The following is a 23,638-nucleotide window of genomic DNA, read 5'->3' as shown; positions in this document are numbered from 1 at the left end:
TAATCAGGTTTGGTGTCTGGAGAGCACAAGCTCACTTGTACTCTCTGCTCCTGTGTATTAATCAGACACTGTTGGGGGAGTGACACAAAGGCTGGGGGAGACTGGTATTTTGGTGTGGTTAACTAGGAAGTTGTCATCAAGGGTGTATATGCAGCAACCCAGGACAGAGAGCTCTTTCCTCTAAGCTGGCAGATAAAGAGGCACATCTCCAGAACCATATCCTTTCCTAGTTTCTCTTCAAGGCTTGAAGAGGGACTAATAACTGAGAGAGAAAGTTGGGTGGATTATATATATCCTCACTATATTTTATTAAGTTCCACTGACAAAGAAATTTACAACAGTCAGTATGATACAAAAATCAGAATACAAAGTCTGTACAGGGAGCAGCAGGAAGGATTTGGGGAGGACTCTGGGGCCCCAGGCAGCAAAGCTGCAGGTGAAAGTCAAAGGTCCTGGAGCTCGGGCTGCCCAGGAAGCCAGGGAATAAAATGTACTACCCTAAGGAGAATGAAGGGATGAATGGGGAGGTGTGAGCCCCCTCCTGAGGGGTTAAGGGAGGTCACCATTTGGATCATTCCCCTCCTGGAACGGCTGAGTCTCCTTCCCCCAGCAGCAGCAAGGCTAAATGGGGGGCTAGGCAGAGGCAGCCCAATCTCTCAGGGGACAGTGGCAGACAGTGCTTCATGAACCCATCAGGACTGTGCTTAAAAGGTCATGAGAGCCACAAAGCAGCTGGGACCCATCTTCTCCTCTCATCCCACAAGTGTGTCATCTAGCTTCGCTAGAATTGGGCAGTGCCAACAAAGGGGAAGCTAGGACTAAGAACAGCCAGAGCCTGCTCATGGCTCGGCCAGGCAACTGACGATCCCAGACACAACATGGGTCTTCCTGTTGTCCTATAAAGTCAGATCTGTAGAGCCAAGGCAGAAAAGGGTTCCTAAGGAATACAAAACACCAAGATTTCTTCCTGCCAGCACTGGTCAACTCCATGCTGGTCTAGCTCTGCATGTTCTAACAGTTAAGCCTAAGTTAAAAAGGAGCTTCAGCTTCATTAAAATGGTAGTTATGACAAATTCTAAAATCAGAAGGGCAAGAGAAGAGGAGAGCAAAAGAGAGGGCAGGCGCTTGGGCAGTCAGTCCCCTGGCTGAGGACGAAGGCAGGGGGGGACCTGGGGAAGGAGGGGACGGGCATGCTGCTCGAGCCGGTACAGGTTTGTGATGAAGTCTCCTAGGAACTCGCTTCCCGTTTTTTTATGGCCTCCAGCACAGCAAGTTCTCGAGCTTCTTTCTTTTGATTTCTTGCTTCATACTCTAATCTGTTAAGAAAAATCCAGCAGTATTGAGGCCTGAGATCACAAAGTCCACTCCTACAATTGGATTTCCTGGGACAGATGGGCCTTACAAAGCTCTCCTTTTGCTAATTTTCACTGCACCCCTGAGGCCTAAAGCAACTAAGCAGAAAGATTCCTGTGAACCACTTCCTGGAGCATGGTAAATAGAGGAAACTCACCTGTTTTTAATAATTCTCTGTACAATGAGGTCTGTGGTGAGGTCATTGCCACTATTGATCTGACGAAAGATACCCCGTTTCTTGGGTTCCTGTGGATAGAGAGGGAAGCCACCAGTGGGTTATAGGCTGCTGATGGCTAGGCTCCTCTCCCCTCTCTTCTTGCAGTAAGGGAATGTTCAAAAAGAGTAAAGAGGTGGGGGGCGGGTAGGAAGGGGAGAGAGAGAGAGAGAGAGAGAGGAAAGGAAATCCATTACTCCCCCTGAGGAAGGAGATTAAGTTTTTTGCTACCCCAATAAGGGACAGAAATGTGTGCCCATGAAGCCCTACCCATCCATGCACTAGGAAAGTGATTCATAGGAGTGGTCAGAGGACAAGGAGAAGAACAGAGGAGGAAACTTATCTGGGAGGTGGAGGTTGGTGTGGGGAAAAAGACAAAGGTGGAGAACTAGCAAACGCTCACCTTATATGGATCTGAACCGTCCTTATCAGGCATCACTTCAGTCTTCCCATGACACACTAGGTCTACCTGAGAAGAGGAGCTGTGGGGGTCAGAAACTGCCTAGAAACGGCAGGGGTTCTTAGAGCAACCCTAACTGGTTTGATTGGCCAGTATGTTGTGCTGCCCCTGCTCTGCTGAGGATGGGCTGCCATTGGGCAGGCAGAGAAGGGGATGATGTGACAGACACTCAGAGTGAACTCAGTCACCCTTGGATGCTTTTTCTCCTCCAACTCAAATGAAGGCTCCCCAAGCCTCCCTTTGGACCCAGGGCTTGAGTGGCCAGGATGACTCACCTTGAAGTGATCAAGGAGTTCAGCTGTGACAGCGTATGGAGCTCCAATCACCACCTCAGCTACGTACTGGGGAGACAAGAGAGAGCAATGACCTAGCTTTCCCCTTCCTCGTCCTAGTCCCAAGCTAAGTTGCCAGGGTGGAAACTCAGAAATTTGGTTCTGAAGACCAGAAAGTCCCACATTAGCCACTTTACAGAGCAGGAAAGGAGCTGGGATATTTACAGACTTTTCCACAGATACCTCCTCTCTTCAAGTTAGGAGTCCTTTTTGCAACTTTCAAGTGACAAAGCTGGGCCTTGAACCAAGATCCTCCAAATCCAAGTCTAAAGTTCACAGATAGTTTAGAAAGAGCCACTGATAAACCTGATAAGGATTTTAGCTGAGAAAGCCATTCTAAACTTCCTCTCCAATCACTCAGAAAAGAATGGAGCTTTATTTAGGGGCTAGGACAGGAAAAAAAAGAAATGGTTCATAGGAGACACTGTTGGAGAGATACGGAGAAGTTTTGGGACAGCCAAATGAACTGAAGATTTTCTGAAGGCAGAGAATGTCTACTAGTTCTGAATTCTTCCTATCACAGCCCCTAAAATGGACTCTGTAAAACATCTCTGTGTTACCAAACATGGAGAACCAGCAAGCTAGACTACTGGAATTAGAAGTTGGGAAGTCACTGTAGAAATAGTTTAACATGGCTAACATAATAATTAACATCTGCACTAACAGATGAGAAAACAGAGGTTGGTGAAGTGAAAAGAAGCTTTCCTGGCTAGGGAGCTAGTGCCACAACTGACCCCCGATTTGTTCTAGGGAGTAGGGATGACCCTCAGAGATTGTGTTTCTCTCTGCCCCACCTCTCGGTGGGCCTAAGTGATTCAAAGGGCAAGGGAGAGACAGCCCTTCTGATACAATCCCCCGAAGCCTGACGTAGTCCTGACTCACCCTGCAGGCCAGCACACTTAGTGTTCTCTCATGCACATTCATGATGGGGTAGTTCTTTCCCTTGTAGTGATTCACTTCCTAGAAGGAGAACATGATGTAGTCATTCAGAGCCACACTGACCCATAGAGGGTGTAGTTTAAGTCATCTGGCCACTCATAGTCACTTACTGAGGGAAGGCCCACCCCCGCCCAACTCTTGATGCTTAGCTGAAAAAGGCCATTTTTTGAAACAGTTATCCTCCTAGAAGAGGGAAGAAGACCACAGCATGCATTGAGATGCAGCTAAAGAGGAGCTAAGGGGGTAGGGGCGGAGGTTCTTGTTACTTTTCATATTGGATCACTCAGTGGTTCATACCTGGTCAAAATGTAAGCCTACAATGATGTAGGGTCGCTCTGCAAGCTGGTAAACCTTCTCCAAAAAAGCCACATGCCCAATATCTGTGTCCAGGTTAAGAGAATAACAGGGAAAGAATAGGGTATCTGTCTCTATTGGGCAAGGCCTCAAGCATTCTTAGTGGAAGATGGGTAAGAGAGCAGTGATAAATAAACCCAAGACTTGCAGCAGAAAGGGGTCCCTTTACTTCCTTTTCCAAGGTCCATTCTAACCATTCATTCTAGCCTACTCTTGATACAAACTTCCCCCCACTTTTTCCCACAGTTCGATAAAACCTTGCTGAGAGTGACAACCTAGTCCCTTGGGCCCTAAGGTTTCCTGCAATCTTTCCAAAGAGGATTGTGAATAGAGAAACTGCTTCTAGGACAGATCCTTCACTCTTCCCTGGGAAGGCAAAAAAGCAGAAAGATACGGAACAGATCAAAGGCCCCAGCTACATAGATGATGGTATCTCCTGGCTCTGGTTCCTTCCCAGAAGCAAACTGGATGATCTTTTGGGATGTCTGCAAAAACTGTGACACTCCAGTCCAGGGGCTGTGGCTTCGTGGGCACTGGGGACCAAGCAGGAAGAACTGGTTAGAAGCTTCCAATATTAGACACTCAGTGAGCTCACCCTTCTAGCCACCACCAGGATCCCCAGGGGCAGGAGATTTTGCTTGTCCTTTCCTCCCAGTCTTTCTGAGCTGCTGGCTCCCTACAAACTCCCATCTCCACCTCCCTCATTGTGAGCGAGTTCTGGCTTCTTTTGGCCCGGGAAGTCTACACGCCACTGCAGGGAAGGTTCTGTGGTCTGGGCAAGGGTGAAGAAGAGGCTGCCAAATTTACAGCACTGGTGGGCACTTATCCTGAGGCTTGTTTTCTCAGCCCTTGAAGGCAGGGAAAAGAAATGGGTTGGGGCAGGGGCAAGTGGGAGAAACCAATGAAGAGTGAAAACTCTTTCTTTGCTGTAACTAGGCAGGCTGGGGGGGTGTTTGGGGAGAAGAGGGAATGGGGGACAGTGACACCTGATGGAGGGAAACTATGTGTGAGGAATGAAAACTAGCTTTAGCTCAGGAAAGCTTTAATTTGGTAAGAAAGGAAGAGCAGATAACAAAAGTCAGAAGTGTTTTCAACATGGCCACTGAGTAAATGAAACACCAGCATCTTGGCTTCCACCAAAGAGCCCCAGATGGACAGAGAAGAAGCAGACAGCAAAGCCCGACATATTCAATAGGATCCAGAGGCCACTGTCTTGTCACCTGGGTGAAGCCTTCTGGGCAAATACCTGCTCCAGCAGGTACTAGGTGAAGGGGCTACAAAGGGAGAGAGGGGCCAAACTACTGTTAGAAACTTCAAAGACTGATGGTCTTACACGGCAGTGTCTACTAACACCCAAGGACTGGCATGGTTAGGCTCAATCAGGGAGTGTCTGGGGGGTTATGGTACCCGTCTGGTCCTCTCAGCCCTAAAATGAATCTGAGAATCACTGGGGAAAGTTCTAGAAACTTTGCCTAATACTACTGTGTTCCTGTGAGGGAAGGTATTTTCTTTAGCTCGCCCAGATGAGGGCCTGGGAAATGCAAGGAAGCCCACAACAAGCTGGTTGAGTGAAGTCAAATCAGGATTAAATCCTGGGGTGGGAGGGAAGTCTGCAGAGGAGCAGAAAACAAAAGGATGGAGGTAAGGGCCAGCAACTGAGCTTTTCCCTAACCTCACTCCATTTAAGGGAGAAATATCAGCTCCCTCACTTGGTTGCTAGTTCCTAGACATGCTCCAGCCTGTGCACTTGGGGCTAGCCACAGAGGCTTTCCCAAACACTCACCTTGCCAAAGCTGTCAGTGTACTCCCGGTATTCTGAGGACAATTCCTGCACAGAAAAGTGGAGTCAGGCCCCCAGGGTCAGCATGGCACCAGAATTCCAGAAGCATTCCTTTCCATGGCCCACTGAGGGGGCTTTCCTCACTGATCTGGAGATGTCCCTGTTGAGAAGCAGGAACCCTGCTGCTCCCTACATGCTGACCAGTCTCAGAAAAGGTGAGTGAAAGACTTATTTCTCATGGCCAACAAACATTCCAACAGTAATAATTGGAAAGAAATATTCACTCCCTCCCAACCAGGTCCTGGCTTTCAGGAGGCAGCTATCTCCTGAACCCTGGTCCCAGGGGCAAGGAAGAAAAAAAGCCAGGACAGTTAATTCATCACATTCCCAGAAGACCCCTGCCCTCCAGGTCACTGTGAATTTACCCGGTTGCTGTGATGAGCCTTGGTCATGAGCAGCATTCGACCAACAAGGTCCGTGGTAGAAACTCCCTGGGTGCGTTTGCATTCTCTGTGGGATCAGAGAAGAAATGGTTCAGCTCTTCTGGTGAGCAGTACCACTGCTGAAGACCTATGACACCAGGGTGGGGGTTTTCCTGGGGGGAAGGTCTAGGTATCCAGCCTCCTCTAGGGAGAAGGAAAGACAAAGAGCAGTTTGTTCTGCAGCAGACTTTTCTGATTTCCACTGTAAGATGGGTGCAGCGAGGTGCCACTCATTTTGGGGTAAGAAAGGACACCTAGCTTTATGTTCTCTAAAGAAGAATTATCCAAACAGGAGATTTCCAAGAGCGTGACAATCCCAGGGACGGAGTGGCCTCATCCACATCTATTAATGCTCAGATCTTCGGTTTGTCCCCTCCACTCAATACCATTTAAGGTAAGAACAATCAGCTCCCATTGGTGGCTGAAAAGTCCACAATTTCAATATCCAACCAGAGAGACAGACCTGACAAACATTAGCTAACAAGGGTCCTGATTTAGATCTTATCTTGTGGAGTGACCAATAGATGTCTGCTTCCTGCTCTATATCTCAACTGAACACTACTTCCTAAGAAAGACAGAGAAGTTACACATTGTAAGTGATGATTTCTGATCTCTGGGAATTGTTGTGTATCCATATGGGCCAACAGGTATTTTGGTTCTGATTGTTATTTTATGTCACTGTTTTTCCAATGCATGTAGATACTGATGTGATTAATAAAGTAAAAATATATTCTTTTAAATTTTTTTTATTTAAGGTAATGGACTTAAGTGACTTGCCCAAGGTCACACAGCTACGCCATTATTAAGTGTCTAAGGTCATATTTGAACTCAGGTCCTCCTGAGTCCAAGGCCAGTGCTCTATCCACTGCGCCACCTAGCTGCCTCTAAAAATGTATTCTAAAGTACTACTGGAATCCCAGTAACTTTTTATCTCTGCGTTTTCTTAGTCAATAACAACTTCCATTTATACAGCATTTTAAATTTTACAAAGAGATTCACAACTCCATTTTATAGAGGAATAACTATTATACCAAAAGTACAGTACTAAGGCTATTACTATACTAATAATAAAAATATTGTTGTGGGGGCAGCTAGGTGGCGCAGTGGGTAAAGCACCGGCCCTGGAGTCAGGAGGACCTAGGTTCAAATCTGGGCTCAGACACTTGATAATTACCTAGCTGTGTGGCCTTGGGCAAGCCACTTAACTCCATTTGCCTTGCAAAATCCTAAAAAAAAAAAGTATTGTTGTGTAGAGTCTGCTAAATTTTTGACAATGAAAAGAAGTCCTTCCCAAGATCAACCTTGGAGAAGAGTTGAGAAAATACCTTTCTCTCTCATCTTTTTTGCTGGTAGGAGGTTTACGGGAGGGAATACTGCATATGCTGCCAGACACATGCTGACTAGGTTTTAATTTTTGTCCCCCTATATTTTTTAACTTTTGTTACAAGGAATGGTACAACAGGAAGAGAGGAGAGGGGCCAGGGAAATACCTGGAAATGAGGGTTATATAAGAACAAAAACATCAATAAAAATAAGATTGTTAAAACAGATGTTCACTAGTAGAGTGGATGAGACAGCATGGGTGCTATGCTAGCTTTGTGTGTCTTTGGGCAAGTCACTTGACCTCTGAGAACCCTCTAAAACTAGAGACTTGGACTAAATGGTTCTTAAGCTGATCGTGCAGTGGTACAATGGGATAGGCACTGAACCTGCAGTCAGAAGATCACCTGCTGCCCAGGTCTCTGGGCCTTGATTTTCACCTATATAAAATGAAGAGGTCAGATAACATAACCCATAAAGCCCTTTCCATTTATGTGGTCCTCTTCCACCAAAATATTCCACAAATCTATGAAATGTTTTTCTAAGTGTGAAGCCTGCAGCACGACCTAGTGGTCACAACCCAGAAAAATCTTTCTCCAGCTTATCCTACTTGGTGGCTGGGGCAAATTCTAGCCACTAAAAGGAAAAGGAATGTAGAGCCATGCCCTTAGAAGCCTAATTTGAGAATTCTCTCTCAGTGGCTACCAGAAATCAGAGTATAAAGTACTATATACACAGGATTTTTTTTGAAAATGTCAAGAACAATTATTTCTCCTCTCTTGATTCAATTCAACAAACAGGTATTAAAGTACTCACTGGGCAAAGCATTTCTCCTTACAATGGCCTCCCCCCATCCCCTTGGCTGGGCAGAGGGGCCTCACCTGTATCTCCCGGCCTTCTTCACTTCTTCATAGGTGTCCCGACCATCCACAGTTAAGGTGATATCATCTAGGAAGCACACACACACACACACACACACATTAGAGAGTAAGTCCTGCTGAGACACTGCAGGACAGCCTTGGCCAAGAGCCTGAATCTCAGTCTTCATATCCTAAAACTCCAGGGTCAAGGAAAATGCTTCCAGAGTCTCTTAAGACTTCTTGGGTCTGTCTGACACACAATTTTTCTACAATTTAAAAACTGTCATCTCTGTAGAGTCATGTGAGGACTGCCCCCCCTCCCTCTAGTTGCCTCATTGCCACCTTAGGACTTCCAGGATAGGGTGTGCAGCCAGGCCACTTACTGCCATGAACACAGAAATCACAGTTGTATTTGTCCAGGGTCTCCAGGGCAGTGACGTAAGGAGCGCCAGCCACAATCTCATCCACCCACTTGATGGCCTGGACCATTTTGTATCTCTCCTCCTGAGTGAAGACAGGAGGGCCCTTGTGCTTGGCAATCTCCTCTAGGGCAAGGCAAAGAGGAAGAAAGAGTAATGACAACCACTACTGATGATCTCCTGAAGCATCCACAGCAAAGACTCTCATTCAACAACCCAATTTGCTAAGATACTCCAATATCAAACATCTCAGTTCTCTGAGATCTTGGTTTCACTCCTAGACAATGACAAATCTTGAAATGGATCTGGTAGGTCTTCGGGAAGCAGAGTAGTCACTGAGTAAATACTATTATCCTGTCCCACATTTCTTTAGTTTTTCCACCCATCTAGGCCATGAGATTCAAGCAGGGAAAGAGTCTGGGATACAACCTCCTCAATCCTAGTCATCAGATTTTGCTTTCCACATCTCCACTGCCTGCCAAGGACTGTAACTTGTGGGAGAAGGTACCTCCTTAATCCCCTAACTGGCTGAAAACAGCCACCACTGAGTCTTGTGCAATGGGGATGGGGAGGCAAGATCTAGGAGAGGGTCTGGGGCACAGCCTCTTACCATCATTGTGGACCCCTACGACAAGGTAATCTCCCATGGCCCGTGCCTGACGCAGCTGGTTTGAATGCCCATAATGTACCATGTCATAGCTGTGGAAATAAATGGAGGTATCAAGTCTTGAACCTAGTTGACAGGGAGGGATGGGTTTGAGTTAGGGAAGCAGAGTTCTCCTTTTGTAGGTTCTTTCAGTGAACCCCCTATGGAATCTGGAGCCATTACAAATAAATGAAGATAAGTAGTGAGGGTAGCTCAGGGTGTGATGAAGGTTCAGGAAACAAAAGCCAGAAGGCTCCACAGCACAGACACAGGTTTTAGGAGTCATGACAAAGTCACGTGTAGCTAAAGAAACAAGTGTAACAAAGGGCAGGATCCTTATTGTCCAACCTAATACCAATGTGGGAATCCATTACTAGGGTTTGGCCTTGTGACCAAGGAGTGGTGAATAGCACTGTGACTCCTAATCTTTTCTTAGTTGTTAAGACTTCCAAGAAGAACTACATAGTACAGTGATTTCTAAAATTTAAATCTAAATTAATCTTGCAATATTGCATGAGGTTTAGTTTCTTGGGGGTGCTATTATTTTGGAGTCTGGGCTTGGCATAACTCATGCTTACCATGCCCTTCCTTTCTTCACCTAGAACTATCAGACCTCTGCTAAGTTCACAGTCAAAGACCTAGTTCCAGGGAAAGCAGAGTCAAAACCCAAAGAAAACCAATTAAAATGTCCCCATGAAAAGCAAAGAGGACTAAACTGGAGAAGCAGGGGTAAGGAGAAATAGGGTAGAAAGGTAAGGGAAGCTTGGGGAGTATTAAATATACCCAGAGGGGCAAAATCCTCAGTTCCACTGCAAACCTGGGGATTTTGATCAAACAGAGGTCTTTTTTTAAGTAAAGTCAATAGGTTTGTTCCAGAGTCCATGTTACAACAGAAGCAGAATGATAACCTATGTGAAGACTCACTTCTCACTTTCCCTAGCTCAATACGAGTTAATGGTGACACTGGTTTTGCTTAAAGAACTCTGGATTCACAGTGTGGGAGGGCATAGTATAGGAATGTGAAGTATTGATTTGGTTTTATTCTCAGAGTCTCTAAATTTTTATTAGATTTTTTTTTCCATTTTTTTATTACTGCCATTCACTATCCAGAAATTCCAAACACTCCATTTACTAAAACACTAGAAGGGTAACTGTGGAAAGGAAAAAAGAAAATCACCTTCCCTTTAGGACAGAGCACCTATTATTTGGATGGTTTTAATACAGCCTAGTTCAGGGCCCTGGCAGTGTTCCCAGAGTATACTGGGAAGAACAGTATTAGGATTTAAATCTGGGTCTGATAATTCAGCATTTTGGTGCACGAAACTAATGCTCACTGACTACCTCAGAGAGGCAGAATACTTGGATTATAACCCTAGCTATCCTGTTGTCAGTGGTATCTTGTTTCAGCATTTCTTTCTCTACTGAGATATGTGAGTGTACTGAATTATAAAAAGGAAAAAATACAATGTGGGTAACATCTAACTACGAGCAAACCTAATACATGCTAATTGAAATTTTGAGTCTTACAATTTATGACATATTCCACATAATCTCATTTGATCCTCACTGAACCTGTTTGAGACTGGTGGTAGTACAAGGGTTATCTCCATTTTACAGATAAGAAAACTGAGGAGAGATGAAATGAGTTTTCCAGAGTCACAGAGTTGGTCATTATTCCATGTCTAGGCCTCTTTTCACTACTCTAAAGCTTCCTTGGCCTATAAAAACCGAGGTGTGTAAAACTGATGGGGATGAGATTAGCTCCTTTACTGGAGTATGTGATTTCACAGACTCTACATATTGGAGCATAGGGTCTGTATAGCATGTTAGTTTTTTTTTTTTTTTAGGTTTTTGCAAGGCAATGGGTTAAGTGGTTTTGCCCAAGGCCACAAAGTTAGGTAATTATTAAGTGAGGCTGTATTTGAACTCAGGTAGTCCTGACTCCAGGGCCCGTGCTCTATCCACTGCGCCACCTAGCTGCCCCCTGTATAGCATTTTAAATGGGTAAAAGGACACAAATTGGATTCACAAATATATTTTCAGAAACATATACAATTGTACAATATTAAGCATACAAGGAAATACATAATTTTAGCTATTATGTTATCTGAGTCACATGTTGTTTTATATTAGAAGAAAAGCAAATAGAGTTTGTCTGGGCCTTACTGGGGGAAAAAAACCCCACAAAAACCTCTATGTCTAAAGGAAACTATGCGGAGCCGTGAAAAAGCTCCCCCCACAATTTGAACTATTCTTTATCTTTTAATAAATACTGGAATGCTGCTTTTTCCTTACAGTCATCTGATAACAGAGCGCTTAGTGTGCTCATGAAAGAGTCCCGGGACTGGGGCTAAAAGCCAAGAATTCTCAGCTTCTCGCTTTGGGAGGGCAGAAGGCAGTGTCCCGGCCCGGAATGCTTTTCTGTCACCACCAGAATCTGAGCAATAGCCCTTAGGGCGGAGCAGCAACACCTGGCGGCCCCTCGGGTACCGCTCCGGGGCCAGTAAAGCCCCCCGTGCCTCCGGGCCACTGGAGGTCTGCGCAGCCCCGGCCAGACTCCGGAGGCCCCTTCCACCGCCCCGCCAGCCCGGCTCCTCCCCCACAGGACTGGCCCGCAGCGGAACCATCTTTCTCCTCGCCGGAACATTGCTACAAGCCCCAGTTTTTCTGATTTTAAGTAAAGAAAGTTGTTCGTGCAGCGGCTCCGGGCGGAGGCGGCAGGGCCGGCGCTGAGCCTGCCCGCGGAGCTCCGCTGCTCTGCGGGCCCCCGCCCGCCCGCTCCCGCCCGCTCCCCCGCGCTCTGCGGCCCGGCCGGGCCTGGCCCCGGCGGTCTGCGGCTCCCTCGGCTGCGGGGCGGACCGCGGCGTTTAAAGGCCGGAGGCCGGGGAGACGGGCTGGCGGGCAGCCCCCCGGCCCGCGCACTCACCAGCCGTCGCACCAGACCCTCACGGTCCGCTTGGTCCCCGGGCCCGGCTGCTTGGAGGCATGGGCGCTGTCGTGCCCGTTTCGGATCATGTCCGGAGGCGGCTCGGGCTCCGGGCCTCCCGTGTGCGGCGCCGCCAGCGTCCCAAGGTCCGATGGCCGAGGCGGAGCGGCCGCTGCCGGGGTGCCGCGGCTCCGGAGCCGCTGCCCCGCCCCGCGCACGTCACGTGGGGCTCACCCGCCGCGCCGGGCCAATCAGGAAGCGCAGGGCCCCGGCCCCGCCCCCGCCGCGCCGTCACTCCATTCCAGCTCTGCGGCACGGGTTGGCGGGCGCCCCTCGCCCAGCCCCGCCGCCTACCTGCGGCCCGGGAGCTCCCCTCCTCCTAGCGCCCGGGGAGCCGAAGCGGCCCGGCGCCGGGCCCAGGCCCGCCCTGCCCTCGGCCCTCTCGGCCGGGGGAGCCTGGAGGGCGCCACCGGCTCGGGACGCTCCCGGCGCGAGAGCCCACCCAGCCGGGCTGACCCCGGGGGTCAGCACGCCGGGCTGTCTGCGCGTGTGAACCTGGCCCCTGCGCGGCTGACCCCCGCCCCGGCTCGCACCTTCTCACCCGGGGTCCCCCATCTCACGAACACTACTCGAAAGTATTGTGCCATTTCTAAGACGTTTACGTTCCTAGTCCCAAGATTTCTTACTCCATCTATTGCTTTTGTTTTCTATATTATGCTTAACAAGAGGCCAGGGTATATAGGAAGGGACACAACATGTGCGTTAAGGCAGTGGCTCTCTACCTAGTTAAAAGAGAGTAAGACACACAGACATCAAAATAATCAAGGTATTGCAGAGGCATTTAATCCAAAAAATGAAAGGATCTGCTTAGAGCTTTTAGAGAGGTCAAAACCACTCTAATACTGTATACCCAAATATTTAAAAAGATACCTATAGTTAGTAGCAAGTGGTAGAAATACAGTTCAGGGCCCTAAGAGCAGTCTGGTGAACTAAGGTAAAGGCAGCTGTGTATTTCCTCATGGCCAGCCAGATATGAAATATCACCAAGTCCTTTATCTTGCAGAAAATTGTTAGTCTGCTACTTCCTCACTCAGGGACTAGATGAGCCAAAGATGCCATCGGTAGACCCTAATTCATGATTCGGTGCAGTTTGTGGTACAAAGAGCTAGGAGATAGGCTTTCAAGGGGAAAGAAAACCCCAGATAAATTGCTAAAAAATCCCAGTAGAAAAATTTCATCCATTATTCCCCATTATCAGTCAACATGGAGGTTAAATTCATCCTTCATGGTGACTTTTGACCCCTGAATAAAGTTTCCTGAAGTTTTTTAAAAGTGCCAACTGTCTATTCCCTATAGGCATCGGGTTACACCTTTTTTCTCTTTGTGCCCTTGGTGCAACCCCTGCCAAACCAGCCACCTGAGAATGGCACTGAGCTGAGTGGAGCCCCTTGCTCCTTATGATCCCTGGGCTGAGCTGCTTCTGCACTCTGTGGGGGCACCAATGGCTTCCGGCTGTGGGTGCCTTCTTCATCAGCACGGAGAGGAGTTGCCAGAGAGAAGATGGGGTCTTGCCACCTATAAAAAGGAAAAAAGATCCATTAGGTACCACTCAAGGGAGCACTTGAATCAAAATCAGAAACACTCTATTAAACTGTGTGGTTGAAATGGGTTCTCCTGTTACTAAATAATAAACCAGTATCAGAAACAGTAACCTTTCCTCTCACTTTTTTTGTCCACCTTCTCTTACCCCCCAAGCCAAATCTCATTAATTTACCATAATGGAAAGACAAAGCTGTAAATAAAGTTTAATCAATGAAATCTATATTAAAGAAATTAACTCAAACATTAAGCACCTGATCCCAGGTGTTGAAGGAATCACTAAGTTTAAATGAAATATAGCCCCATGCCTTCATAGTTTACAATCTAAGAAAGGTATATTATACAATGCACAAAATTGTATTAGAGTTGCAAAACAGAATGTCATGTGAAGTTCAAGGGTGGAAAGGGCTTCATAGAGTAAATTACATTTGAGGTGGGCTTTAAAGGATGGTCCCACATTATGTTTCCACCGTAAATTAAGATCACATAGAATATGTGTATGGCATGGTGCTGATTGCAACAAGTTCCAGGACATCATAAGGCATCCATTGGATAAGAGCTATAATAACCAAAAGGGCTTCAGCCTAATTATGCACAAAGGAAGAAAACAAGAAGTTGAAGGATGGTAGTTGATGAATGTCTATAGTTAAGGGTAATATATATATATATATATACACACACACACACACACACACACACACACACACACACACACACACACACATATATATGTAGTTGGATGAATAGCTTATAAAAGCTCATCTGTACATACTGAGTATTTACTGAATGATACACATTATAAAATGTACTTATCAGTATGAATGATATATATATATATATATATATTACATATTCTGTACATGCAGATTAGTGCATTCTATAATAACTACCAATCAGTAATGGATTAAATGTATGGTACTATATACCATATATATATCAGTTTAATGACTAATCATACTGATGATTAAATTGCCAATTGGTATGCATTGCTAATACATGAATTCTAATGTCTGGTTGCTTGCATTTAAATGCATATCATAAGTCATATCATAATAGGCATTATTCATCCATTTGCTTTTTCCTTTGTGGATAGTTAGATTGAACTCTTGAGTGGTTATAGCTCTTATTTGGGAGACTCCCTTGTATCATGGGAATAGATACAATACTTCTCTGCTTGTGCTCACTGCAGGAGAGCTAGAGTATCTTAGTTTAGTTAATATTTGTTACAAAATATAATTTATAGCTCATTTACAGACTGGTCTTCTCTCCCATTGTTGTATATTAATAAGGTTTTGCTGTATTCAGTAGTTCTACTTGGTGAGGATATTTATGAGGAAAACGTCAGAAAAGTCATAACTGCCATACACTGATACAGTGGTTTATTACTTCTACTTCTCTGGTAGCAGTTTAGTTTGTTTTGGACGTATACTGGAAGATAAACCTACCATGAATTTGGCTCAGAAATGATAAAAAGAAGGGGGGTAGACTGCTTATGGGAACAATAGTTTTGTTTTTTTTGTTTTTTTAGTGATCTTCACACTTTTCCTTTGATAAAAAAAAATCCCACTATTTCTCTAAATACTGTCTTGAATTATGGGATATCAGTCTCCAAGTATTAAAGTTACAGATTACTCAAAAGGCACTGGTGGATATGAGCAGGTTGCAGTATATTAAAGAAAGAAAGAACTGCATAATAATGAAGATATTGTCACAGAATGTACTACTGGGAAAAAAAGGGGGCTGGATTCCAGAAAGCAGGATAACTAATGAATAGCTTATGTCCTCCACTGGTGCCCAAACAATGTGAAGGATTCAGAGGAAGGCTCTTGGCATATGCTAGGCAGACCAAAAAAAAGCGAGTATAGAGAAAAATATCAAATGTTGAGTATGTGATCCGCACAAATGGAGTCATATACATCAAAGAACTAAAGTTTATAAACTAAGATCTGAATAATTTTAATAAAATGTATTTTTTTTTTTTAGGTTTTTGCAAGGCAATGGGGTTAAGTGGCTTGCCCAAGGCCACACAGCTAGGTAATTAAGTGTCTGAGACCAGATTTGAACCCAGGTACTCCTGACTCCAGGGCCGCTGCTTTATCCACTGCGCCACCTAGCCGCCCCTAAAATGTATTTTTAAAGTAAATTTCACATTACATAATACCTAGCATTACATAACACCATTAACAAATTTTTTACTTAAAAAAACTACTGATTTTGGAATTTCCTTTTCTTGATCAAAAGAAAGAAATTACTAACTACCTAACTAATGTTTTTATAGTAAAACTGGGCTATTTAATTAAGTTGTGCAGAACTATAAGCACATAGTCCTTCCAAAACATTTTTTATTTTTACTTCCCTGAAATAAGTCTTATTTCTATTAGCAGAAGCCATGGAAATATCAGCACATAAAAATTAACAAGAGAATATGTTATCCAAAATTTATCTAAAACTTCAAAGTAGATTTCAATCAAGTACAAATACCCTTTGAAGCAATTCCGTCAGATGCCCTCATACCTTAGCCACTCCTTTAGATTTAAACCAGCTTTACAACTTCATTAATAGCCAGGCTGCAAGGAGAGAACCGGGAGGAGTTTTATAGGGGGTATGTAAACAAGAACAGTTTCGAAACTAACATGATGAATTTAACATATACATGTATTTTATATAGGCAAGTTATTCATAGTATGTATTTAGCTTCTTATATGAGCTATCCCCTTTCTGTTCTCTGTATGAGAAGTGTTCAAGTTAATTGATATTTTAAGTATAGAACAAAAAAATTCAGTCTGCAAGGAAAGGCATCTGCACACAGTAAACAGTCAAAGGAACTGAAGGCTGCCTAGCCTAGGTTAGAGACCTAGATCCAGATTACACCACTCACCTATTGTACTGGGGGATCTCAAGACCTAGTTCATCCATTAGTAGCTGCATGACATCATCACATTTCCCATGAAGTTTCAAGGCAGCCAGGTCATCTTTTGGTGTCCACTGAGAATAAAGGGAAAGAAATATGAACGCATTAAAAATGCTTTTCTAAAAGTATCAAAATATTTGCTTAGCTCAGAACTGATGAGTGATATTTGTTGATTTCTCACAGTGTGCTAAGTCTAGTATTTTGTGGGGAACATGAGGTAGAGCTGGAAGGAATTACTAAAATCAAATCCATCAGTGCTGGGTTAGGGTCACACGCTTTCAATGTCTAGAATGCTGGAATCCTCTCTCCTCCTATACCTCACTCCCCAATATCTGGGTTTTGACAGTTTACTGAGCATTTGAAGCCCAACTCAAAAGCAACTTCCTTCATGAAGCCTGATCCCAACCCCAATCACTAAACTAGAAATGATTTCTCTATCATCTGATCTTTTATATTCTAATTTGTGTATTTATGAACATTTATCTTCCATACCAACATGTGAAACTCTAAGCAGAAGCTATGATATTTGTATGTCTCCTGATGTCTGATACACACTCATAGTGCATTAAATATATTAGGCACTTAATAAGTGGGTTTTTTTTTTTAGTAAATGAAAGGCTATAGTTCTCTTGCTCCCGTACCTATCACTTACTCCCTCCAAATTCCTATTTTATTCAGTATTTCCATTTCCCTAAATATGATACACTAGGTAGGTACTTCAAGACACATTTCAATTTTCTCTAATTACCTGTAAGTTTACTATGTAGAGTTTAGGCCGACGGCTAGGGGGTTTAGTCATACACCAGAGACGTGGATACTTCTTCAGTACCTGTCAGGGTCCAAAGAAACAAAACTATAGAAAGTTGAGATTTGATTGAGCCTAAATGTTGAAGGGAAAGGAGTAATCAAATACCAAAATCGAATCTGCTCATTACTTTTCTCATGTAGTACCTTTAAGCTGGATCCCAAACACAGAATTGTGTCTGCTTTGCTTGCTGCTTCAGTTGCTGCTTCCCAGTTCAGAGGCTGCCCCAAAATCCCCCTCTCACCAAAGTGCACAATGGTGTCTCTTAATTGTGCCCCACACTTATGACAGGTCCGGCCTGTCTGGTGTCTGTGCAGGGCTGTGCGCTCTGTCACATCAAATACCCTCACGTATTCTCGGTTGGGAGTGCAGGAGGTGCAGACCTGAGGAGAGAGGGGACCCGGTGAGCCCAAGTTCAGTGTGTTCTCTCTCAAGACTCCCATGCACCAACTTACAGCTGCTCACCTCAATGTACATGTTTCCATGAAGTTCTGAAATTGCTGAGCGGGGCAATCCACTCCGTAAATGAAGTCCATCACAGTTCTGGGACACTACATGCTGTACCTTTAAGGGAAGAACATGGATGGGAAGACAGCAGGATGTGCTGAGGAATCTTCCCACTTCAGCTCAAGATCGGCATAGCAAAGAGCTCACCACACCAGGACATAAGGCAATATCAATCTTGCAGAAAGTCTCCCGATGTGAAAGGAAGTGTGGCCAAACTACAAGACAGCTAGATGGTCCTAAAGAAGCAGGATTGAGTCCAAGCAGGAATTGGATAAGATACCTAGGCTTGGAGGAATTCTTTGAGTAACACAGTCAGGTCTTTGGGAGGTGACTGCCATATCTCATCTGCGAGTTGAACCAAAACAACTTGCTGCCGTTGTGGTTGTGTGTCTGTGTGTGTGTGTGTGTGTGTGTGTGTTTGTGTGTGTAACCATTAGAGGTATCATTGTATCATGTATTTTCCCCTCATAACCACTGAAGATTCTCAAGCTTTTAGGTTAAGAGTTAGGAGCTACCATACTGTCTTGGGGGGAAGCTATTTTGAATCATTACATCTAATTTCCCTAAATAACCAAATGGACTCACTCCTGTCTTTTTGAAACTGAAGTTGTTGAACAACTCACTTGAGCAAAGTCAAAGAAGCCTCTTCTAGAATTACTGTGGCTCCTGAAATCCACAGGAGAAAAATAAAGAAAAGCTAAAAGCCAAAGGAGGTGCTGTAAGTGCTTAAAATCTTAGTCCTAAGGCTGGCCATCTGAAAGATGTTTCAGAGACTGTAGCAGTAGAAAGGTGGTCTCTAAATTAGCCATTCAGGTCAGGCAACAGAGAGGATTAATTCAGGATGACTGAATCAGCACAAACCTGTAAACTAAACCCATCTAGGAGGGCTTCCTCCAAGGGTGGGGGGGGGGGGCTTCAAGATATTTGGAACAATGGAGGAGAAACAAAAAGGTTAGATCCTCTCCTTTAGGCCCTGGAAAGTAGGCGTGCTAGAGACCCTGGACTCTTACCAGCTTCTGCTCATGTAAGCGGGCGATGCTCATGTGGGTGAGGGTGGGCTCCGCCTCACTCAGATCGGCAGCACTGCCAGATGGAAGGGAAAAAGGGAAAGGTGAGGAGGAGCTGCCAAGTTTAGGTTCACACTACATCTGACATCCCTCCATTTCACAGGGAAGGCCTCTGTAGCCTGCCTAGGAGGTAGAACAGGGGCAAAGAATTAACTTCTAAGTTAAGTTGACTTACCTAATGCTCCTCCCTTTCTGAAGCAGTGTCCACACTCCATTTGGACCCCGGTAATCTGGGATGGAAGCTGCCTGCATGGCCAGGAATCACAGGAAAATACATGAAAAGAAAAGACAAGCATGAGGAAGGGCGTCAACTGTAGCAACTGGCAGAACTCCAAGAAGAGGCAGCAAAAATGATACTGCTGCTACCATAAAGTCATTATACAATTCTATTCACCCACCAGCACTGAGATTAAGGATTATTTTATGCTTTGTATTTTTATCCCCAGTACCTAACACATAGCTGGGACTTGATAAATGCTTGTTGACCGGATGTCTTCAGCTACTAAATGAGAACTTGTGCCTTTTGAATCCCTAAGAGGGGGAAGACTGTCCTGTCCGCATTCTTACAGCCAGATATATGTTCCATGAAGCAGTTTCTATTCCCAGGATTGTTGTAAGAATGAAATGAGATAATATTTGTAAAGCATTTGACAACAATATTTAAAGCATTATATAAACATTAGCAATTATTATTATTATTGTATCTAAACAGATACTTTAGACCCTGTCAAGATGGAATGAAAATTAACTAAAATTTCTGAGTTTCTAATCTAAACAAAACTGTGTATTTTTATCTTAAGGTATGAGATATTGGAAAGTAAACCAGGAAAAGGTAAATCATCTGGCTCTTTAGCTTGATTTCATTTGATCTTTGAGGAAACTACTCATTTGCACAGTGCTGCTATGGCCTGGGGCAGCTGGGTGGCCCAGAATCTGGGTGGGCACAGAGTCATAAAGACCTGAGTTCAAATAGTTATGTGACCATGGCCAAGTCATTTACTCTGTTTATCTCAGTTTCCTCATCTGAAAAATGAACTGGAAAAGGAAATGACAAACCACACTAGTATCTTTGCCAAGAAAATCCCAAATGGGGTCATTAAGAGTCACACACAACTGAAAAACAACAAAGCTATAGCCTAAATAACTTCTGATAGGCTGGGCAGTTCTGGTTCTCTCAGAGTGGAATTTCTAAAGCACCAATACTCCCAAATGCATTCAGCCCTCTCATGTGCCACTTAACAATGCTTCAAAGCCTCTTATTACTGTATTAAATATTAATCTGACTACAGGAAACAACAGTCAGATAATTTTGGTTATCTGTGATAAAAATTGTTTGATTCACAGAATCTTCAGTACTAAGAGCAGCTGGAGAGATGTAAGTTAATAAACATTTCATTATATTTTTTTCCAGTTTTAAAAACAGCAATAATGAAAAATCCAAGATTCATTCTCCATACTTGTGGACAGAATGTGTCAGAGTAACACATATTCTTTCTATTGTATCATACTTGAACAATTCTAGTGATTGGGGATTTGAAAAACTGGGTTCTAGTACTATCAGTATAATCCAGAGTATAATCCTGGTCAAGTCATTTTTGCTTCCCTGAGCCTGCTTCCCCATGAGAAACTGAACTAGATAATGACGTTCTCAATAGTCTATATTGTCACTTTCCTTTTCCCTCCCTTACCCCCAAATTCAATTAACCTTTATTATAGGATTCTAGACTTGTGAACTCCCTTAAAACAAGGAGCTTTGTTTTAACCTTTCTTTGTATTCCCAGAATTTAGCACAGTTCTTGATACCTAGTAGGTGCTTAAGAAATGCAAGTTGGGCAGCTAGGTGGTGCAGTGGATCAAGCACCAGCCCTGGAGTCAGGAGTACCTGAGTTCAAATCCAACCTCAGACACATAATTACCTAGCTATTGTGGCCTTGGGCAAGCTACTTAACCCCATTGCCTTACAAAAAAAACAAAACTAAACTAAAAAAAAGAAATGCAAGTTATCTGATATTTTATATTATTTCATAGTTTAATTTACTAAATCCAATCCATTATATGCAAAGTACTATGCGAAAATGCAAAATTTTCACATTCAATTAAGAGATGAATTCAATATTCTACATTGTTCTATAGCAATACCAAGTTGCTTTTTGACTATGATCTTTAGCTGATTTCCTGAATGTTTAGCTGATTTTACAGTTAAGTTCAATATTCTATATTGTTCTAAAACAATATAACAAGTTGCTTTTTGACTATGATCTTCAGCTGATTTTATGGATAAATGGAGTTTATGGGATCCCCTTAGTTAGAAAAAGTTCCTCCATCTAGGGTAGACCAATGGTCCCCAGGGGGCACCATACACAAATCTAACCATCCCGTTCTAGTGACCCCAAGGAGGTTTCCAGGGCCAATACTATCAGAGCAGCTCTTCCAGAAGGGATTTCTGAGTCAAGCTAAGCCCCAGGAACAACTATGTCATTGCTTTCCCTACCGTGCTAATCCCAGCTCCCGTGTAGATGACCAAGTGTTTGGCATTTTGGACAGCTACAGCCAGCTCCCTGACTTTCCTCCTTAGTTCCCCCGGGTCATCACATACCTGAGGAGACACAAGAAAGGTGGTCAAAACCCCCCCACCCCTCCCAGAAAAAGACACTGAGGGCCAAGGAGCCACGGACGATTTGCAGGCCCCGGGCCCCTTCCGTCCTTTCCGGAGCCACAAGTTTTTCTTTCTCCCTTCCTTTCAGGGCTGGGGACCGTCTTCTCCCCTCTCCCGCCCAGCTCCCGCCTGGCCCGGCCCGCCCGCGGGGCTCCGTTCTGCGCTCCGGGGGCGGCGGGCTCTGGGGCCGGCTCGGAGGGGGCTGAGGGGCCCTGGCCCGGCGGGCTCTGGAGCCGGCTCGGAAGGGGCTGGGGGGCCCTGGCCCGGCGGGCTCTGGAGCCGGCTCGGAAGGGGCTGGGGGGCCCTGGCCCGGCTCGGAAGGGGCTTGGGGGCCCTGGCCCGGCGGGCTCTGGAGGCCGGCTCGGAAGGGGCTGGGGGGCCCTGGCCCGGCTCCGGGGGCGGCGGGCTCTGGGGCCGGCTCGGAGGGGGCTGGGGGGCCCTGGCCCGGCTCCGGGGGCGGCGGGCTCTGGGGCCGGCTCGGAAGGGGGCTGGGGGGCCCTGGCCCGGCTCCGGGGGCGGCGGGCTCTGGGGCCGGCTCGGAGGGGGCTGGGGGGCCCTGGCCCGGCTCGGAAGGGGCTTGGGGGCCCTGGCCCGGCGGGCTCTGGGGCCGGCTCGGAAGGGGCTGGGGGGGCCCTGGCCCGGCTCCGGGGGCGGCGGGCTCTGGGGCCGGCTCGGAGGGGGCTGGGGGGCCCCCGGGCCGCGGCCGCGGCCGCTGCCGGAAGCGGGGCGCGCACTCGCCTCCTGCTGCCGCCTCTTCAGGCCCTCCCGGCGGCGGCTCCGGCCCTGCAGCTCCTGCACCAGCTCCTCGCTCTCGGCCAGCAGCCGGCACTCCTCGGCGCTCCGCTCCGCCGCCGCCTTCTTCAGGATCCGGGACACCTGCGGGGCAGAGGGCGCCGGCGGCCGTGAGCGGGAGCGGGGCCGGGCCGCGCGCCCCCCCGGGCCGCCCCGGGCCCGGCCTACCTGGCGGAGCCGGTCGCGCTGCTGCTCCTCCCGCAGGATCTTGTCTCTCTCGGCCGCTTTCCGCTCGGAGCGGCTCAGGCCGCCGGCGGCCATCGCTCCCCTAGGCAACCGGCCGCGGCCGCTTCCGCCCCAGAAGTGAGCGGCGCGCCTGCGCGGCGGAGCTGCCGCCCCGCCCCCGGCTCCTCCCCGGCCCCCGGCGCTGCCCGCCCGCACCCCAGGAAGGAGGAGGCGGGGGGCTCTTTAAAAGGCTTTTATTGATCATATACAAAATAAAGAAAACCTTATATATCACAAACATACAATATGTACAGCAATAAATACCCGGGGGGCCCGGCCCCGCGCCGCCCCGCCTGGACAATAATTTAGCAATAAATACTGAGCCGGGCTGGGGAGGGAGGCACCCCGGGGGCGACCCCGGCTGCCCCGGGCTCCCCACCCGCACCCAGGACTCAGTCTTGCTCGCTTCCAATCTGTTAAAAACCCCCAAGCGCACCCCGGGTGGCCCGGCCGGCTCCAGGCCCCGGGAGCGGCCTTTGTCCCGCCGGGCGGAGCGCTCCGGAGGCTGCTCGGCCCCCACTCCCACTCGGGAAAGGCTTGAGAGGGCACGGAGGGGGGCGCCCACCGGGGGCAAGGCTTCCCCGGGCACTCCCACCGTCCCCGGCCGCCCCGACCCGGTCTCCCCGGGGCTGGGCTGGCCGCGGCTGCTGCGCAGATGGAGCGGGGATCCAGGGACGGGCACACACGGACGAGCAGGCCCCGGGCGCCGCGCGAGGGAAGGGCAGCTGGAAGGCTTCTCGGGGCCACGAGCCGCCCCCTCCCCACTCGGGCTCTCCTCTGGGCCCCTCTGCGCCGGGTCTCGGCTGTGGCCTCCAGCCCCGGCTCCCAACCCGCTGGAAACTGCCAGGAAGGGAAGGAGAAGCCATAAACCATCATTCGGCGGCTTCTGCGGAGGAAAGTCGTTAATGTGTCAGTTCCCTCCTGCAAACCACAGTCTAAAAGTAACTGCACAAGTCCCGGGGCGGAAGCCGGGCTGGGCCGAGCCCCGGCC

The 23,638-nt window shown here is 46.9% G+C and overlaps 2 protein-coding genes across 5 annotated transcripts; both read right to left on the bottom strand.

Annotated features, from left to right (window-relative positions):
- Window positions 1-264: 264 nt before the first annotated feature.
- PCYT2 (phosphate cytidylyltransferase 2, ethanolamine) lies at window positions 265-12,300 on the bottom strand. Of its 3 annotated transcripts, XM_074224871.1 has the most exons (14): window positions 12,086-12,300; window positions 9,124-9,212; window positions 8,478-8,639; window positions 8,116-8,182; window positions 5,858-5,942; window positions 5,436-5,480; window positions 4,873-4,926; window positions 4,047-4,185; window positions 3,596-3,678; window positions 3,242-3,319; window positions 2,303-2,368; window positions 1,971-2,036; window positions 1,511-1,599; window positions 265-1,316 (listed from the first exon to the last, which is right to left on the bottom strand). In XM_074224871.1, exons 1-14 carry the CDS (start codon window positions 12,172-12,174, stop codon window positions 1,229-1,231), a joined length of 1,200 nt encoding a protein of 399 aa, XP_074080972.1. In that variant the 5' UTR covers window positions 12,175-12,300; the 3' UTR covers window positions 265-1,228. The 3 variants fall into 3 exon arrangements, with proteins under 3 accessions (XP_074080972.1, XP_074080973.1, XP_074080974.1); XM_074224872.1 differs by lacking the exon at window positions 4,873-4,926 and having other exon boundaries at window positions 12,086-12,299; XM_074224873.1 differs by lacking the exon at window positions 9,124-9,212 and having other exon boundaries at window positions 12,086-12,159.
- A 395-nt stretch (window positions 12,301-12,695) lies between these two features.
- Window positions 12,696-22,709, bottom strand: SIRT7 (sirtuin 7). 2 transcript variants are annotated; one of them, XM_074224865.1, is made up of 11 exons: window positions 22,591-22,709; window positions 22,369-22,506; window positions 21,466-21,570; window positions 19,150-19,220; window positions 18,918-18,990; window positions 17,866-17,964; window positions 17,547-17,783; window positions 17,344-17,424; window positions 16,563-16,669; window positions 16,199-16,251; window positions 13,574-13,660 (listed from the first exon to the last, which is right to left on the bottom strand). In XM_074224865.1, the coding sequence occupies exons 1-10, from the start codon at window positions 22,681-22,683 to the stop codon at window positions 16,218-16,220; spliced, it is 1,038 nt and encodes a 345-aa protein (XP_074080966.1). In that variant the 5' UTR covers window positions 22,684-22,709; the 3' UTR covers window positions 13,574-13,660; window positions 16,199-16,217. The 2 variants fall into 2 exon arrangements, with proteins under 2 accessions (XP_074080965.1, XP_074080966.1); XM_074224864.1 differs by lacking the exon at window positions 16,199-16,251 and having other exon boundaries at window positions 12,696-13,660.
- Between the last annotated feature and the right edge of the window lie 929 nt (window positions 22,710-23,638).

Source organism: Macrotis lagotis, chromosome 2 (assembly GCF_037893015.1).
Source record: "Macrotis lagotis isolate mMagLag1 chromosome 2, bilby.v1.9.chrom.fasta, whole genome shotgun sequence".
NCBI classification, from domain to species: domain Eukaryota; kingdom Metazoa; phylum Chordata; class Mammalia; order Peramelemorphia; family Peramelidae; genus Macrotis; species Macrotis lagotis.
Note: the sequence above shows the minus strand (reverse complement) of the source record. Positions and strands in the feature narration are given on the sequence as shown.

Bases quoted from the DNA above. Each gene is read 5' to 3' on its own strand.
- PCYT2 (XM_074224871.1), bottom strand. From the start codon at position 12,174: ATGATCCGAAACGGGCACGACAGCGCCCATGCCTCCAAGCAGCCGGGC. The intron at 4,927-5,435 runs GTGAGTGTTTGG...CTCCCTTTGTAG, and splicing joins ACACTGACAGCTTTGGCAAG to CCCCTTCACCTAGTACCTGC. The intron at 2,037-2,302 runs GTGAGTCATCCT...TCCTCTTCTCAG, and splicing joins AACTCCTTGATCACTTCAAG to GTAGACCTAGTGTGTCATGG.
- SIRT7 (XM_074224864.1), bottom strand. From the start codon at position 22,683: ATGGCCGCCGGCGGCCTGAGCCGCTCCGAGCGGAAAGCGGCCGAGAGA. The intron at 19,221-21,465 runs GTAGGGAAAGCA...CTGGCCATGCAG, and splicing joins CGGGAGCTGGGATTAGCACG to GCAGCTTCCATCCCAGATTA. The intron at 18,991-19,149 runs GTAAGTCAACTT...TCCATCTGGCAG, and splicing joins CAGAAAGGGAGGAGCATTAG to TGCTGCCGATCTGAGTGAGG.